Below are 15,260 nucleotides of genomic sequence, written 5' to 3'. Positions count from 1 at the left end.
GCGGACCCCAGCACTATATATTCTGTAATATCTTTTTTGTTTCTAAAGATTTTTTTCTGAAATTTTAGGTAATTGTCACCCACAAAGTTGTCTCTCAATACAGTGCAGAAAACTCCGTTTCTACCATTTATAAAAAAAATTATATCTGATTTTCTTTTGGGGTCCGCGCGGACCCCAGCCGGCTTTCGATCATAATGGATACACTGGCGTTCTTATACATTACCTTATTTCCGTTTTTATATGTTTTTATGCACTCATCGTATGTCTACCAAGTTTTCAGAGAATGGTGTAGTAATAGAATTAAATTTTAATAACTTTTGTGTAATTATGACGTCATATCACGTCAGAGCTAATAATATAGTCCGCCATATTGGATTTTGACCATTGACGTCATCAAATTAGCATATCATATGCATATTAAATGATTTAACTTATATTTAATTATGTAAGATGTTATTAATGTTGGAAAAGAAGTGTAATTTAATATAAAACTCAGAAAATTTTTATGTTTAAACCAAAATTACTTCTATTTTCAAAAAAAGAAATCCGTTGCCATGGCAACACAAAAAAAACATCAATTTACTAGTATTAAACTAATATGAACTTTTTTCCAGAGACATTTTAGGAAAGGTCTCCAAATTTGATACTTCTAGCGCAAGCCGTTTAGCCGCTATCTGAGATCAAAGTTGGGCCTCAAAAGCCCCTTCAGTCTGAAATGGGTTTAAAAATCGGGTATTTCTTCTTGTCTTCTTTTCTTCACGAAAAATAGAAAAAGTTCAAAATGTATGATTTTTGTATGTAATGTGGACACAGAGGTTCCCACATCAGTTTGCAAAACAATTGAGCTGGTAGCATGTTGATAATTTCTAAAAATTAGCAAAAAACTGCTCTGGGGTCCGCGCGGACCCCAGGTGTACAGATTAATCAGTCCGGGAAGGTGTTCTGTTGATGGTTAATGGAGCACTTGAAAGAAATATTGTATGCTTAAAAATAAGCCATGGAAATGGGTTTTTATCTGCTACAGAAAATGTTTTAACACATTTCATGAGACAGCTCCAACAGTCCAAGTTCACTCATAAATGTTGTAGAGTCTACGTAAGGCAATTCCAGAATAGCAGTTTTTTTACATGTACAGCACAAAATCAAGTAGTCCCTAACGCCAAGTTGCTATTGCATCATCAATCTCTACTCTTACACATGAACACCTGCCCCTTAGTTAGCCATTTCGTGAGTGCAGGTGCCTAAAAATAGTTCCAGTGGTTAATACCGTCATCTCCGTTTTATTACCTTCTCTTACTTTTATAACTCCTTGTCCACAGCATAAACGCATTGTAAAACCGCTAAAGCAGAAATGTCGACTGGCTTCCATCTACTGGCTGTTGTAATCATCTGGTCACAACGAGCTCAAGCTGCAGACATCCTCGTGGCGACGAACACGTTCGGCAGCCATTGGTTGAACCTGGCGAAGATTGCCGAAGCCTTGACTTCCCGAGGACACATCGTCACTGTGGTAGCTCCTGCCAGTGAAAAGAGCGACCTGACGACGAAATGGCCGAGCTTCCGCTATGAAACGTTTGGTGATCCCGAAAAAGCACCATTGTTTATCGAGGTCTTGAAAAATACTCCACCAGAGATAATGGTAAGTGTTCTGAACCAAATGTTTAAAAGTACCCTGGGTGCCAAACTAGTATCGGGCCGTTAGCCGTTTTCCTTCGGCAGCCTGAGTCCTTCGCCCGCCTATCTAAATTACCGATACGGGGGAGTTGAGCCCGAGGGGTTTGTTTGTCCCTTTGGAGGGTGGCCAAACTCCCCCGCGCTAGACTCCCCCGTAGCGGTAATTTAGACCGGTGGGCGAAGGGCTCTTGCCGCCCGAAAAACGAGTTCTGGCACCCAGGGTAGTTTAAAAGGTGATTTGAAATCACTTAGAATAGTAAAACATTATTCTTTGAACGTAATAGTTCGTGCTTATAAACCTGCATTTCTCCTCTGGTCTCTTAGTGTCACTGACGAAATGTAATGGATGTTACCTTATCTTGTCAACAATATTAGTATACAAACCTTTCCATTAGCACTCTTATTGAAATGTCTCTAAAAGTTCCTTGATCTTTTCGGCTTTGAAAGCCTTTTATTTTCAGATCACCACATTTGTATATTACTTGTTCTGTGTACTACAATGTATGTGTCGTTGCATTGTTGTCAATGAAATTTAAAAAAAAATACTTTCCATCCGTAAATCCAACCCAAGTATCCTCAGCTTTTTTTTTAAATATATTGCATACAGTTCCAGGTATTGACTTCAATTACTTGGCTGGATTCCCATATGATGATGAATGAAGCTGCTACAGATGACTGCCAGAACATGTTGAGTGACATTCAGCTGCTGAGGAGACTGAAGAACAGCCATTATAACGTAGTTCTGACGTATCCGGGGATGTCATGTGGGTCCCTCGTGGCTCAGTACTTGGACCTGCCTCTGGTCTGCACGCTGATGTTTATGCCGTTTGTACTCGGTGCGTTTTGTTTGGATATCTTACACTCTATGAATGTATATATGAGCATTCTATCGTTCCAATGATACTATATGATGCACGGATGCTCATTTACGCTTCATAAGTGACATAGAGTCAGTACCACATGGCGACTTTCCCGCTTATACCCCACAATAGCAAAGTACGTCATATTTTTGTCTTGAGCCAAATATGATCACAATCCTATTTTATTAGAAAGACATAAGTACTGTTGTTTTCCACATTATGCAATGACAGCAATGTAGTTTCTTTAGAATATTAGTCCCTTTGCACTGAAGCAAATAGTTACTTATGACGGACAAAAACATAAGTCTGTGTTTAGAAAGAAATCATTACATTTGTTACATCACGTTATTACGATACATGCATTACCCAGCTTGGTAAACCATGAAAAATGAAATGAAATATTGTTGTTTTGTCACCCATTTTTTAATATTCGATGCCATGTGAACTCGCGTAATGACCATGGCTTGGAACCATGGAAGTTGTTAAAAAGAGGGATATGAAGTCAATGAACTTAATCCTAAGTTACTTCATACTTCATGGGATGTGCAGGAGAATATTATCATTATCATATAAATTAAATAGGAGATACCTTTCCTGTATTTTTAAGCATACTTTACTTTTTTGGTCTTACATGTCATTTTTAACGTTTTACGAGTTTAAACGGGTTTAACGAGTATGATTACCGGTAAATGGTACAGGAGAATATTATCATATAAATTAAATAGGAGATACCTTTCCTGTATTTTTAGCATACTTTACTTTAAACGGGTTTAACGAGTATGATTACCGGGAAAATGGTACACCATTTTATTGGTAAATGAGGATTTCATATACGTAGCAAATACAAGTAGTGTAGAATTGAGTTCATATTGCATCATAAGAAAATGTGAAGTTATATTTGTTTCTTGTTATGACCATAAAACTGCAGTCGTCTTTTGTTGTCATGTTACAGAGATCCAGGCCACCGGCGTTCCAAATCCTGTATCCTACATACCAACAGTAATGTTAGGACTGACTGATCAGATGACCTTCTTACAGAGGGTCAAGAACACGCTGGTTTACTTCGGGCTGACCATCATGGGACAAGTAATTGCTGAAAGGGGATTCGACGCCATTGCAAGCAGGTGTGTGTATCGTATGGGGATACCGTTTTCTGGGTGGTGTGTGGTTTTTTCTTGTCAAGGTCCAAATAGTCTTAATCGTAGCCTATAGGACGCTTGCTGCTGTCTGCCACAAGATGGCGCTGTTGCACGACATTTGGGGTCGTGTGGCGTAGCGGCAGCGTGCTCGACGCAGAACCAAAATGTCGCGGGTTCCAGTTCTTACATGCCACCGTTCTTGTGCCCTTGGGAAAGGCACTTAACACGACTTCCCGAGTATTGTTCTGTCCTGTATTCATCCCATGCGATGGTGGCGGCATAAAATAAGCTGATAAAACTTGAGTTTGCTGTCACCATGTCTAGTCATGAAATGCTGGAATATACAAAAAATGATATGTCAAAAACAACGCACATTCTGTTTTCTTCACACGAGCAGGACCATTGGTAGCAACTTCACCATATTTTCTGCATTGGCAAGAACAGACGTGTGGCTGTACCAAACAGGCGTCATGTTTGACTACCCCAAACCCACCATGCCAAATATGGTCAGCATAGCAGGTTACATGGCTGATGAGGCCAAGCCGCTCAGTGAGGTTAGTTGACAATCGAAATGAATTAGAAGCAGCGCTACCTTAATTCTTATCGAACAACATGAAAAGTACAAGACGTGATAGCCTCAACACCAACAAAGAAGAATACAGTCAATGAAAAATAACAAAACACATGGGCGTTTCAAAATACAAACATAACATTGTAAATGATCATTTTATTGTGAATCTAATAGTTTTTCTTTATTAGCAGTTCAGGCAAATATAAATCGTTTGTGTCTATTTTTTTCTGACCCCACGAAAGGTGAATCCTTAATTTACATGTAAACCAAAGATGGATCCTACTAAGTTTTTACTAAGAAGTGTCACTCTTTGTGATATATAGAAAAAACATGGCTATCAAAGAGGTTCTCAGGTCATTTTGTCGGACAAGTCAAGAACTGCCCTAACTCTTATTATATTATTTTGAACACACAGGATCTCGATAGTTTTATGCAGAGCTCTGGAGATGCCGGGGTGGTGATTGTAACGTTCGGCAACTTGATAACGGTTATGCCCGCAGAGAGAGCCGAGATGCTGGCCGCTGCCTTTTCCCGTCTGCCGCAGAAGGTCGTGTGGCGCAACGCTGGAACACCACCGCCAAGTCTGGGGCCGAACACCAGGATCATGGAGTGGCTTCCTCAGAGCGACTTACTGGGTAAATGCCATCCATGCACTGCGTTGTATTTGAAATTACAATATCACATTTTGTGTTGGTATATATATATATATGTATTCATGACATACCTTGGCCGCTATTACGTTCGATACGGGTGTTGCGGCCCGTGTGATAACTAGCGGTACGGCCCGGGTTTTTTTTAAGCGTACGATCCGGGCTTCCAAATGATCCATAGAACGATGCGAAAGCGTTTCGCCCTAACCAAGTGCACCGCTTTCGAAAATGTGAATACAAAATTCGGACGTTGGAACTGATGTTGTTGCATTTTTTTGGTTTAGGGACACAAAATTTTCGCTCATTTCGCATTGAAAGGCGCGTTTTCTTGGGTGGGTATGACATAAATAAAAAAACAAAACACGGTGTATTCTGCATCACCCTCGGTCCCAGCCCTCCTGCAGATCGGATCTCCCTCCGGCCTTCGGGCGATCTGCCTTGCGGCCGGGCTGATTCCTCAGGCGATACGGAATGCACCGTGTTGTATTCAATATATATATATGGGGGATGGTGAAACCGTCACAGAATCCTAACTTTAATCAAAATTTACTCCCTTATACGAACAGCTCATTCCAAGACAAAGGCGTTTGTATCTCATTGCGGTTATAACAGCATATCAGAGGCCATGTACCACGGGGTACCGCTGGTCGGCATGCCTCTGTTCGCGGACCAACACGAGAACATCGCCCGGGTGGTGGCCCGCGGGATGGCGGTGACTCTGGACATTCATACCGTCACGTCAGAGGAGGTTTACCAGGCCATCACTGCCGTTATTTTTAATCCCAAGTAAGCATGTGACTCGGAGACACCAATATAAAACATATAGACATGTGTGTATGTGTGTGTGTGTGTGTGTGTGTGTACGTGTACGTGTGTGTGTGTATGTGTGTGTGTGTTTTTGTGTTCGTGTCAACACGATAGGTTGTGAAGTCTCTTGATATCTGGTATGTGGGTAGGTTTTAATGAGACCTCAGATTTCGATATGATTAGATTTTTTGGCCACATGGCGCCTTGTACGTTATGGTGATGCAGCTGACCTTTTGGATTTGATATCTTATGATCTAGATTTGGTCACGAAATTCGATTATTTGATAGCTCTTGTGCTGAGTGAGAAGTTACGTGAATTTCGGCCCTTAGCGGCTTGTTCTGAAACTGCAGGGGCGTTTGTTGAAAAATTAAAGATAAAGAATAACTCAAGAACCATTTGACGGATCACCGTGATTTTTGGTATGCAGACAGCTTAAGTGATTATTGACATAAAAATATGACATTTATGCAAATCTAAAGATATTTATTTTTAAATTGAAGAGGATGTTCCATAAATCAGATACATTCCATAATATGACTATTCAACCTTGTGACATCATGTAATTGGGAACGAAACAAAGGCAGATATTGATGATGTAAATGAAGGCTCAATTTGAATATAACAATTTTTAACAAGTTTAACATCGAGTTAATCAATTGTATCATTTTGTAGGTACAAGGAGAAAGCTAAACGAGTTTCTACAATCCTCCGAGACCAGCCACAGCCGCCCATGGAGCGGGCAGTCTGGTGGATAGAACACGTCATCAAACATGGCGGCCTCCCTCATCTCAGGTCAAGGGCAACCGAACTACCCTTCTACCAGTACTATCTGTTAGACGTCCTGGCTCTGATTGTGTCAGTTCTGGCCGTGATCTTGTTAGCTGGTTGGAAGTGCTGTTTGTGTGCATGTAGCAGGTGCAAGTGGGGTAGAAACAACATAATAAAGAAAACTAATTAACCCCAACAGAAACGTACCTGGACATTTATTACATCGTCACTGTCCTCTCTATCTGCTTCCATTTAAACGAGACGCGTGATTTGAACTGCAAGACTAGTGTAAAATTCATAATATCGTTATGTATAATATAAGACATACGGAATGGTGGGGGTTATCCTGCTTATAGTTATTGTTAATTATTATATATCCAGAAGACGTAGACCAATCAGAAGTCCCTTTTTTGGTGATTAAATGTCACACCGGAACCATATACACCTTGGGGCAGGTTATTAACCCTCAGCAGACTAACATATGATTCTTTCAAACTTTGGTAACATTGGTGAAGATATTGAACGGAAAAAAAGAAAATACCGATATTAACAAATAACATTTTGTAGAAAGCATACATGGGAAAGCGAGCTGATGACTAGGAAGGCAACATAGAAAAATATCTGAAAAAATCTTAGTCCAAAAACATATCAGGGGAACGTGAACATAGTTACACTTATGATTTTTGTAAGTTCCAACGGATTTTTTGTATCATTTTACGTTTGTGGCAGTGCGGAAGCTTGAGGCTGACAACAAAGTAGTCTATCGTTGTCGAAAGTTGTTGACGCTGATACCTTTGTGGTATAATTTATAAATTACATCTAGTCTGCCTTCATACTATTCAATGTCCACCATGTAGCGGATCAGTATTGTCGGAGTTATTGATTGTCATTGTCGGAATTATAGATTGGTGTGTAGAATTTGGGGCAAATATGAGGTGGTGTGAGTCCCTAAAGAAGCTTTTTTGAAAGTGCAACTGGCCGTTTTGTATGGAAATCTGGATTAGTCGGGTGCAGCTTCTAATGTGCTACACTAACAACTGAGCTAGAGTCTGTGCGAGCTTTCGTTGTTCTGGCATAACCTACAGTTCGGAACTAACATGTGCTGGTGGGCCGATAAAAAAAAATTAATGGCTTCGCTACTGCAGTAATCTTCGGTGTATTACTGGAAGTTTTAAGTCATTTGGCAAATGCTCTATGTCGTGGAACTCAAGTTTGACATGTACTTTGTCCATGAATGATTTACTTAAAAAGTTACGAACATTAAGACAGTCTGTGATCAAATCAACAATGTGTGTTGTTTCATTTGCTCATCAATAAATTAAGAAAACGTATCCATTGAAGTAGCTGCATTTACTGCTACCACAGGGTATCGTAGCATCACCGCATTTTGTCGAATTTATTTTACTAGCTTTCTCTAAGTTACAGTTGTTTATGAGGGAAAATAATTGCTTTTTGAGGCTATTTCTCCTCATGTGCATAGTGCTAGATGTTTCGAACCCCGCTATAGTTATGTAATTGGAACCAACTAAGTAAAAATGTCATTTTCATCCCTCTTATATCATTATTTTATCACCAATTAGTGAATATAGATTATGAAGGCAATAATTTATTTTCATTTGCCTACTTACCAGAACCTGATTTTTGAGATTCAAATTATCTTTCTAAAGCATATTACTGCATATCACTGCAAATTAATGATGTACAATTTATTAAAACAGCTCCTAAATATATTTGGATTTCAAATGTTGTCCAAAGTCTGTTTGATGGAGCTAGAAAGTAAAGCGAAAAGATGGAAAAATAAATAGTCGGAACACAACCAACCTTGTCCTTAGTACTATATACCATAATGATTTTACAGTAGATGCACCGATGTATTGAAATTATCAGAAAAGTAAAATTAGATGTTGTTCTATGATTTGTTATGTTTACTGTATGATAAGGAACAATGTTTTGTTACTGTAACTTTAAAGTTAGTGCAATAAAAAGATATACACAGCTGTTAAATACATATGCATTTATGTGATATGAATATTTCCCATTACCAAAATCATTCAATAATTTTTGTTTTGTGTGTGTGTGTGTGTGATTCCGAGAATAAATTAGATCAAGCAAATTTTAACATTGTATTTTAATGATCATAACTGTAAATGTATAATCTTTTTTAGATTGATACCTCTGTAAATAGCCTCACAATTCAGCCCTCCACGGACGTCAGGAGGCATGTATGTCTTGTGCGAAGATCTAATAAACCAGTCTAATACTGCTACTACTTGTTTAAAGATTGTGACTATTGCTGACCACTACTTCTTAGGAACAGCAATGACAGCCACACATTTCCTCATCCATTCCTCAGATGATAAGATGGACAGCATGAACCTACAGTGTAAAAAGAGGTAATTTTCACACATTTAAAGTATAAAACTTTAACTTATATTGCCTAAAGCTTCCTAGTGGGGATGCTCTACTGTGTTTAATGGCAGCAAGCTCCACTCTAGAATAGCTCTAGGCAAATTAAGTATGAGTTATAATGTTTGGTGTCCTTAACATCAAAATTGTGTGCACTTTGGACGCTGTTTTTTAAATCTATTGAATGAAATTTACAATTGTTTAATGTCTTTGCGACCTGTTTTTCTTGTCATTGCTGACATGAAGCATTTAAGTGCTTAAGGCGGTCCAGCGCTAACTTTGAAGATACCTAATATTGATTGATTGATTGATTGATTGATTGATTGATTGATTGATTGATTGAATGAATGAATGAATGAATGAATGAATGAATGAATGAATGAATGAATGAATGAATGAATGAATAAATGAATGAATGAATGAATGAATGAATGAACTTCATTTTCGTGTCGTTTGCTTTCCAGAGCCCTTATACAACACCGTTTGAGTATAAACAAGAGTTCCAAGACCTCATACCTTCGCCAAATGATGTTAACCCTTGCGGTTGAAGACTTATACAATTTTAATCATTGATTTTGCAAATAAGAGCCTCATTTGCATGGGTTATATCAGTTTATCATATTCTCCACCCAATGACAGTCTTATCTTAACAAAAAGGCTATTATAGCAGTTCCTCATAAATTAAGCAAATGAGGTCATGATTTAAATAAATTATGTTTATTGATGTTCGCCTTCACTTAACTTCCAAATGTGGCAAGCATGAAATTCCCAGCAGTTAAAACCATGAAATTATAAAACTTTCCCATTTATAATGCAAATTAGGTCATTTACATAATCTATATCCTCAGATGTTTTTTTTTATTCTCAATTACATGTCACAAGTGTTTCATAGTCCTATTATCGAACAAAGCAGATTTATAGAATTTCCTCATTAATTATGCAAATTAGCTCCTGATTTCCATAATTGTCATTTGATTATGTCAAGCATCCCTTCAGCTACCTACAAACCAAAAATCACGACAATCTGTCAACCAGTTCTTGAGTTATCATCCTTCAAAAATTTTTCAACAAATGCTCCTGCAGTTCCAGAACAAGCTGCTAGGGGGTTGGTTCAAACTCATGTCACTTATTTCCTACCTCAAGAGCTATGTACCAACCAAAATTCCTAACCATAGCATGTCTAGATCGCGAGATATCAAAAACGGAAGTTCTGCTGCAGTACCAACAAAAGCTGCCAGGGGGCCCAAAATCTAATCATTTCTAGGTCTCATCAAGACCTACCCACCTACAAAGTTTCATGACAATGTATACTAAGCTTCTTGAGTTATGCTGTTCACAGACAAACAGACAGACAGACAGACGCTACTGAAAACATAACCTTCTTGGCGAAGGTAATAATACATAAACAAGAGAATCAAAGGTACAGATAACATAATAAAATTTATAATATCATAATGTATGTACATTTTAAACACACCTGGCCACATCAGCATGTCGCATCCCTCTCATCCCATCTCTATCATGCACCTGTTGCCCTTCCGCAGTGTTGAATTCCATGTCTGTAAAAACGACAACAAAATGCAGGTCACAATGATTTAGTCCAATACATACGAGATTTTACACGTTTTGAAATTGCTTTTTGTTCTTTTTTATGAAAATGTACTGAAACATTTAATGTATGGTAATGAAACAATTGAATAAGACCATTAAAAGAATTACTAAAAATGGTATTGCATGTCGTAATTTTTCCCGGTATTAGAACGAGTTTTTTTTTTTATAGGCAGCCAAAAACAGACGTTCCGTCAAAGAAGTAAAAAAAAATTAAGTGGTCACTATTTTCTTTTTTTTTTTTTGTTTTTACATTTTGGTAAGAATGGTGAGTCATCAGTGACCGAATTTCCTGTAACGTCCCTGAAAAATTTGTTTAAAGCAGACTTGAAATGGGAAATTGGTAAGACTTTTTTAAACTTTCATCTAGTTGTCCTTTTCTATTTACTGGCTTATATCTAACCTCCTTGTTTTCATAAATATTTGAAGAGAAACAACTTGATTAAGAAAAAAAACACAAAACAGATCTAATACAGATCATACCTGTGACTGGTCCCGTTGTTAACATTGGCGGTCTGACCGCGGTAAAGTCGATGTCTTCACATCCCTGAAGATACTCTTCCATCTGTGCCATGTTTGTCAGAACCCGTCCCAGGAAAAACGGATTGATAATCCAGCGGATTAGGAAAGGTGCCGGATCTAATGGTGTATCTGTTTAAAGGAAGATAAAAGCTATTGGGCCTAAGAAAAAAATGGTGTTTCCCGTTTTCAGACCAACCTTTCAAAAAACTCCCGACCATAGATTTTTTTCCTGCTGCAAGTTTTACTTTGGTAAACTCTAATGTATAAGTTGGATCACTAGAGACCGCAAAGTTTTAAAAACATGGCCTAGGGAAAAAAGCTTAACCTAAACTGCAGACACCTATTTTTCAGGACTAAAACAGGAAACACAACATTTTCCCTAGCACTATTCTGACATAGGACCTATGATCTAAATTTCCTTAAAAAAGTAAAACAGTAAGGCAAGGGATGAAGATGACAGACGGCCATCGAAACGTCGGCTCGTAAAACTAAATAGTTGTGATCAAAGAACTTTGCTATTCATTCGTTTACCAACCTGATGAAATTATTTACGGAGTACGGCATTGTGTTCTGACGCCATGTTCCGAATATTTAAAGAGGGTGGGTCAAAGTTTGAGGAGGTTGAAACAATTACGACTGTATGGATATTTTACTTTGCTGCAGCCAAATACTTTAAACGCATTGCCATATACTCTAGTAATAGTATTAACATATTAAATTGAATACATTATATGGTTTCAGCAAAATAAACTACTCAAATGTTACAAAATGTTTTAAACTTTTAAATATTTTTCACTAGGTTATGAATGGGGTTAATATTAATGGATCTATACACAAGTTTGCTCTTCAGAGATTATATGAATATGCATATTATAACGGTTTTCATACAATGGGACGAGGAACTGGTATTCACGGAGTAATGTTGTAATTCATGTCAAAAATGATTTTGAATATTTAAACCTGACTTACCTGTGGTGTACCAGGATGTTATACACACCAGACGTTTGATGTTGTTCTTTCTCATAGCAGTGACAATGACGCCCATGGAGTCTGTGTAAAGCGTGACGGATCCAAACCAGCTATAACCTACAAAATAGAGAGATTTCGGGCTGCTTTGTACGATATACAGTATGGTCGTTTTTTTTTGTTTTTTTTGCAAATAAACAAAAATACAAGCGCGTGTGGACGTCATTCATATAATGTAATCAGCATGAACTAATTTGGAAATTAGTAATCATGCCAAATTCCCAAGACTGACGCGGGAAAACTGAATTAAGCACACTCACAAACACACACACACACACAGGCACAAACAGACACGCAGACACACACACACGAATGCACAAACACACAGGCACAAACACACACACAGGCACACACAGACACACAAACGGGCACATACACACAGGCACAAATACACACACAGGCACAGACATACACACAGGCACACACAGACACACAGGCACACACAGACACACAAACGGGCACATACACACAGGCACAAATACACACACAGGCACAGATATACACACAGGATCAAACACACACACAGACAAAAGCACATACACACATACACACACACACAAACAGGCACAAGCATACACACAGGCAGAAACACACACAGGCACAAACACACACACAGCTCAGATATTCGTGGTCAGGTTTTCGAACATTAAATCCTCAAACACTCTGTTCAATTTTTAACGTACAATGCAGATAAATAATGGAACCTTATGTTACATACTTCCCAGACAGGATAAGACGGCATCTTTCTCCTGCAGATGTGGTTCTACAGTATCAGCAGAGGAAAGGTCTATCTTCTCAATCTGTGAAAATATCAAAAAACAAATGCTTGCAAACATTGTTAACTACATGCTGCATTGTAGTTAGTTTTTTTATGAAGATTTACCACATTTGTGGAAGGGTTGACATAACAGGTGACTATCACCTCTTCAAGATGTCAACAACAGACTAATTAAATATATGACAAATGATGTAAATAATAATGGTAATGGAACTGGATTTGCATATCAATGTCTATAAACAAAATATATAACATATAACAAAAGGTTACAGTTTAAAAATAGTTGTCTAAACTAACTTACTAACTGTCTAAACCATCTTTTGTCCTGATATCAGTAAAAAAAAAGGAAGCAAACCTTGAGGTCCTTGTTTGGCACCAGTCCCGCCATCTTGTCAGGGTCTCTCACCAGGGCAGTGACGTCATGACCTTGGGCTAGTGCCTGTTTTACAAGCTCCACACCTTTGAATATCGGGAATAAAGCGGGATAAGGCCTAGATTGTATTTCTGGTTAGTAAATAGAAGGACTTTTAAAAAAATATGATCCATCTACAGTGGTTCGTGACCGGCAAAATTATGAAAGTTTTATTTATGTTTAGCTTTAATGTAAGAATCTTAATTCACTGCAACTGACAGAAATTTCTAAGGATAATGAGAAAGACAGTAACCCTTACCTGTAGAGCCACTGGCTCCAAATACTGCCAGTTTCATAGTCCACGAAAGCCAACCCAACACTGTAGGGAGTAGTCACTTCGTCTGTAATAGCCTTGACATTTTGCCTTAGGCTAATAGTTTAAATTCTTACTAGCACTGTTAATGATGGCATTCAATGTACCAAATGGTTACATGAAAGCATACAAGCGAGTTATGTTAACTGTCATAGTTACATGGACATGTGAAACAGCAAAGATATAATATGACACAGCAAAGGTTGTAAAGACCTTGTTTACCATGCTCATATGTATGAACAAAACATGACCTTAAAACTTATATAAGTGGTGGTGGATAGCGACAAGAATCACTGGTAAAACATACACGACAAGCTAAGGAACTACAAAGAAGCGGAAATCAATGACATGCAAAAATATTTGCTAGGACAAAGGATTTAAACAGTACATGTGACAGCGCCGCCCCCCTCCCCCATGGGAACAAATTCTCACCGATTCACTCCAAACTGTTGCAGCCAGGCGTCTGTGGGTGGTGCTTTTGGCGGCCAATGACCCGAAAACATGACCTCTAAGTGTATATTTACCTTACCCCAGCAGGTCATGGGTTATCTGCGAGGGTAAGTACTGTATGTTGTTATGTAAAAGAAGGTGTGTTGGATATATTTTTGTTGCATTTGCTGTGGTGGTGACGAGAAAAATCAAGTTTGATTAGACGCATTCTGGTATTTGATTCTGTGCTTGCTGCCGGATTGCTGCATTACTCTTTGATATCTTGTGTTGAATACAAGTTTGCTGTGGTCGCAATTTTTGGGTGGTAAATAGTTAATGGGGCAGGTTATACCTGGTGTAGGAAAGATGGGCTCTCCATCGTCTTATTACCAAATTATGAAAATGAAGGAAATGAATACGGTTTGTGTATCTGTGTGTGCTTATATGTGTATGTAAACGCATAATGTGGTCATAATAACTATTAAAAGTCCTTATGGATGTGATTATTAAATGCGAATAATGTAAATGAGGACTTAAATCGCATATTAATTGAAGACTTTCTTACATGTAACATGTGTAATCTATGACAAGTAACATCAAAATATACAACTTATGCAAGAAACCACCAAATATGCATAAATTTTAATACAATATTATTTCTTATCATGGGCGAAATGACCACCGTCCCCAATGTGTAATTTAGCTAAAGGTTGATGTAACAATAGCCATTTTTGCTCTATGTTAGCTTACCTAAACATTCAAGCAAGCACGATTCGGATACTGGATTCTGCTCTCGGAGGAGTGTATTTATTCACAGCGTAACACAATAATAAACAACCACAGCATTGTAACGACAAGATATCCAACCTTTCTTCTACAGTTCCTGACAACTAACAAGATCCTCAGTTACATTAACAATCGGACATTGCGTTGTGTACTTTTTTATAGACAAATGACTAAGGACTTACTTGTTCAGTTGGAACGGACACAGGACACTCAGAAGTCACTCCGCCTAGACTCTCTCGTAATCACTCACGACACACGACTGTGTCCTGCCTTTAAAGCTATCCTAATTATGCGTATAACCGACTCTGACCTTGATTGGTAGACAATACGGCAGCCCACATATAGGTGTTAACTGGGCTTGTCTAGCCACTACTTTGTGGTGCATATTAATACTGGCAGACGGGCAAGATGTTTACAGAGGTACAATAATGTGAAGTACAAGTGATATACATAATGCATTTTGGCACATGATACATTTTGACACATTATTAGGCTGGCCACCAAGCGTTA

The 15,260-nt window shown here is 38.2% G+C and overlaps 2 protein-coding genes across 5 annotated transcripts in view; one reads left to right on the top strand and one right to left on the bottom strand.

Annotated features, from left to right (window-relative positions):
• LOC109475478 (UDP-glucuronosyltransferase 2C1-like) overlaps positions 1 to 6,886 on the top strand; it is an 18,138-nt gene extending 11,252 nt beyond the window's left edge. For 2 of the 3 annotated variants that reach the window (XM_019776100.1, XM_019776110.1), the window contains exons 2-8: positions 1,320 to 1,639; positions 2,282 to 2,510; positions 3,463 to 3,658; positions 4,071 to 4,227; positions 4,660 to 4,879; positions 5,461 to 5,680; positions 6,375 to 6,886. In XM_019776100.1, the coding sequence (XP_019631659.1) occupies positions 1,352 to 1,639; positions 2,282 to 2,510; positions 3,463 to 3,658; positions 4,071 to 4,227; positions 4,660 to 4,879; positions 5,461 to 5,680; positions 6,375 to 6,660 (1,596 nt within the window). In that variant the 5' untranslated portion in view covers positions 1,320 to 1,351 and the 3' untranslated portion in view covers positions 6,661 to 6,886. The remainder of the gene's footprint in view (positions 1 to 1,319; positions 1,640 to 2,281; positions 2,511 to 3,462; positions 3,659 to 4,070; positions 4,228 to 4,659; positions 4,880 to 5,460; positions 5,681 to 6,374) is intronic. The other variant, XM_019776118.1, reaches the window with a different exon arrangement.
• A 1,606-nt stretch (positions 6,887 to 8,492) lies between these two features.
• On the bottom strand, positions 8,493 to 14,021 carry LOC109475534 (flavin reductase (NADPH)-like). Of its 2 annotated transcripts, none has more exons than XM_019776180.1 (8): positions 13,968 to 14,021; positions 13,482 to 13,541; positions 13,166 to 13,269; positions 12,751 to 12,832; positions 11,976 to 12,092; positions 10,968 to 11,135; positions 10,354 to 10,435; positions 8,493 to 8,846 (listed from the first exon to the last, which is right to left on the bottom strand). In XM_019776180.1, exons 2-8 carry the CDS (start codon positions 13,516 to 13,518, stop codon positions 8,771 to 8,773), a joined length of 666 nt encoding a protein of 221 aa, XP_019631739.1. In that variant the 5' UTR covers positions 13,519 to 13,541; positions 13,968 to 14,021; the 3' UTR covers positions 8,493 to 8,770. The 2 variants fall into 2 exon arrangements, with proteins under 2 accessions (XP_019631739.1, XP_019631749.1); XM_019776190.1 differs by having other exon boundaries at positions 13,482 to 13,592; positions 13,968 to 14,015.
• Positions 14,022 to 15,260: the final 1,239 nt, after the last annotated feature.

The sequence above is a fragment of the Branchiostoma belcheri genome, unplaced genomic scaffold (assembly GCF_001625305.1).
Source record: "Branchiostoma belcheri isolate BF01 breed outbred unplaced genomic scaffold, Haploidv18h27 scaffold103, whole genome shotgun sequence".
Lineage (NCBI taxonomy): Eukaryota > Metazoa > Chordata > Leptocardii > Amphioxiformes > Branchiostomatidae > Branchiostoma > Branchiostoma belcheri.
Note: the sequence above shows the minus strand (reverse complement) of the source record. Positions and strands in the feature narration are given on the sequence as shown.

What these genes read in the sequence shown, in the direction of transcription:
- LOC109475534 (XM_019776180.1), bottom strand. Translation starts at nt 13,518, where the DNA reads ATGAAACTGGCAGTATTTGGAGCCAGTGGCTCTACAG. An exon ending in TGGAGCCAGTGGCTCTACAG is followed by an intron (nt 13,270 to 13,481) that starts GTAAGGGTTACT and finishes CGATATTCAAAG; the next exon opens with GTGTGGAGCTTGTAAAACAG. An exon ending in CGACATGCTGATGTGGCCAG is followed by an intron (nt 8,847 to 10,353) that starts GTGTGTTTAAAA and finishes TTTACACTGTAG; the next exon opens with GTTCATGCTGTCCATCTTAT.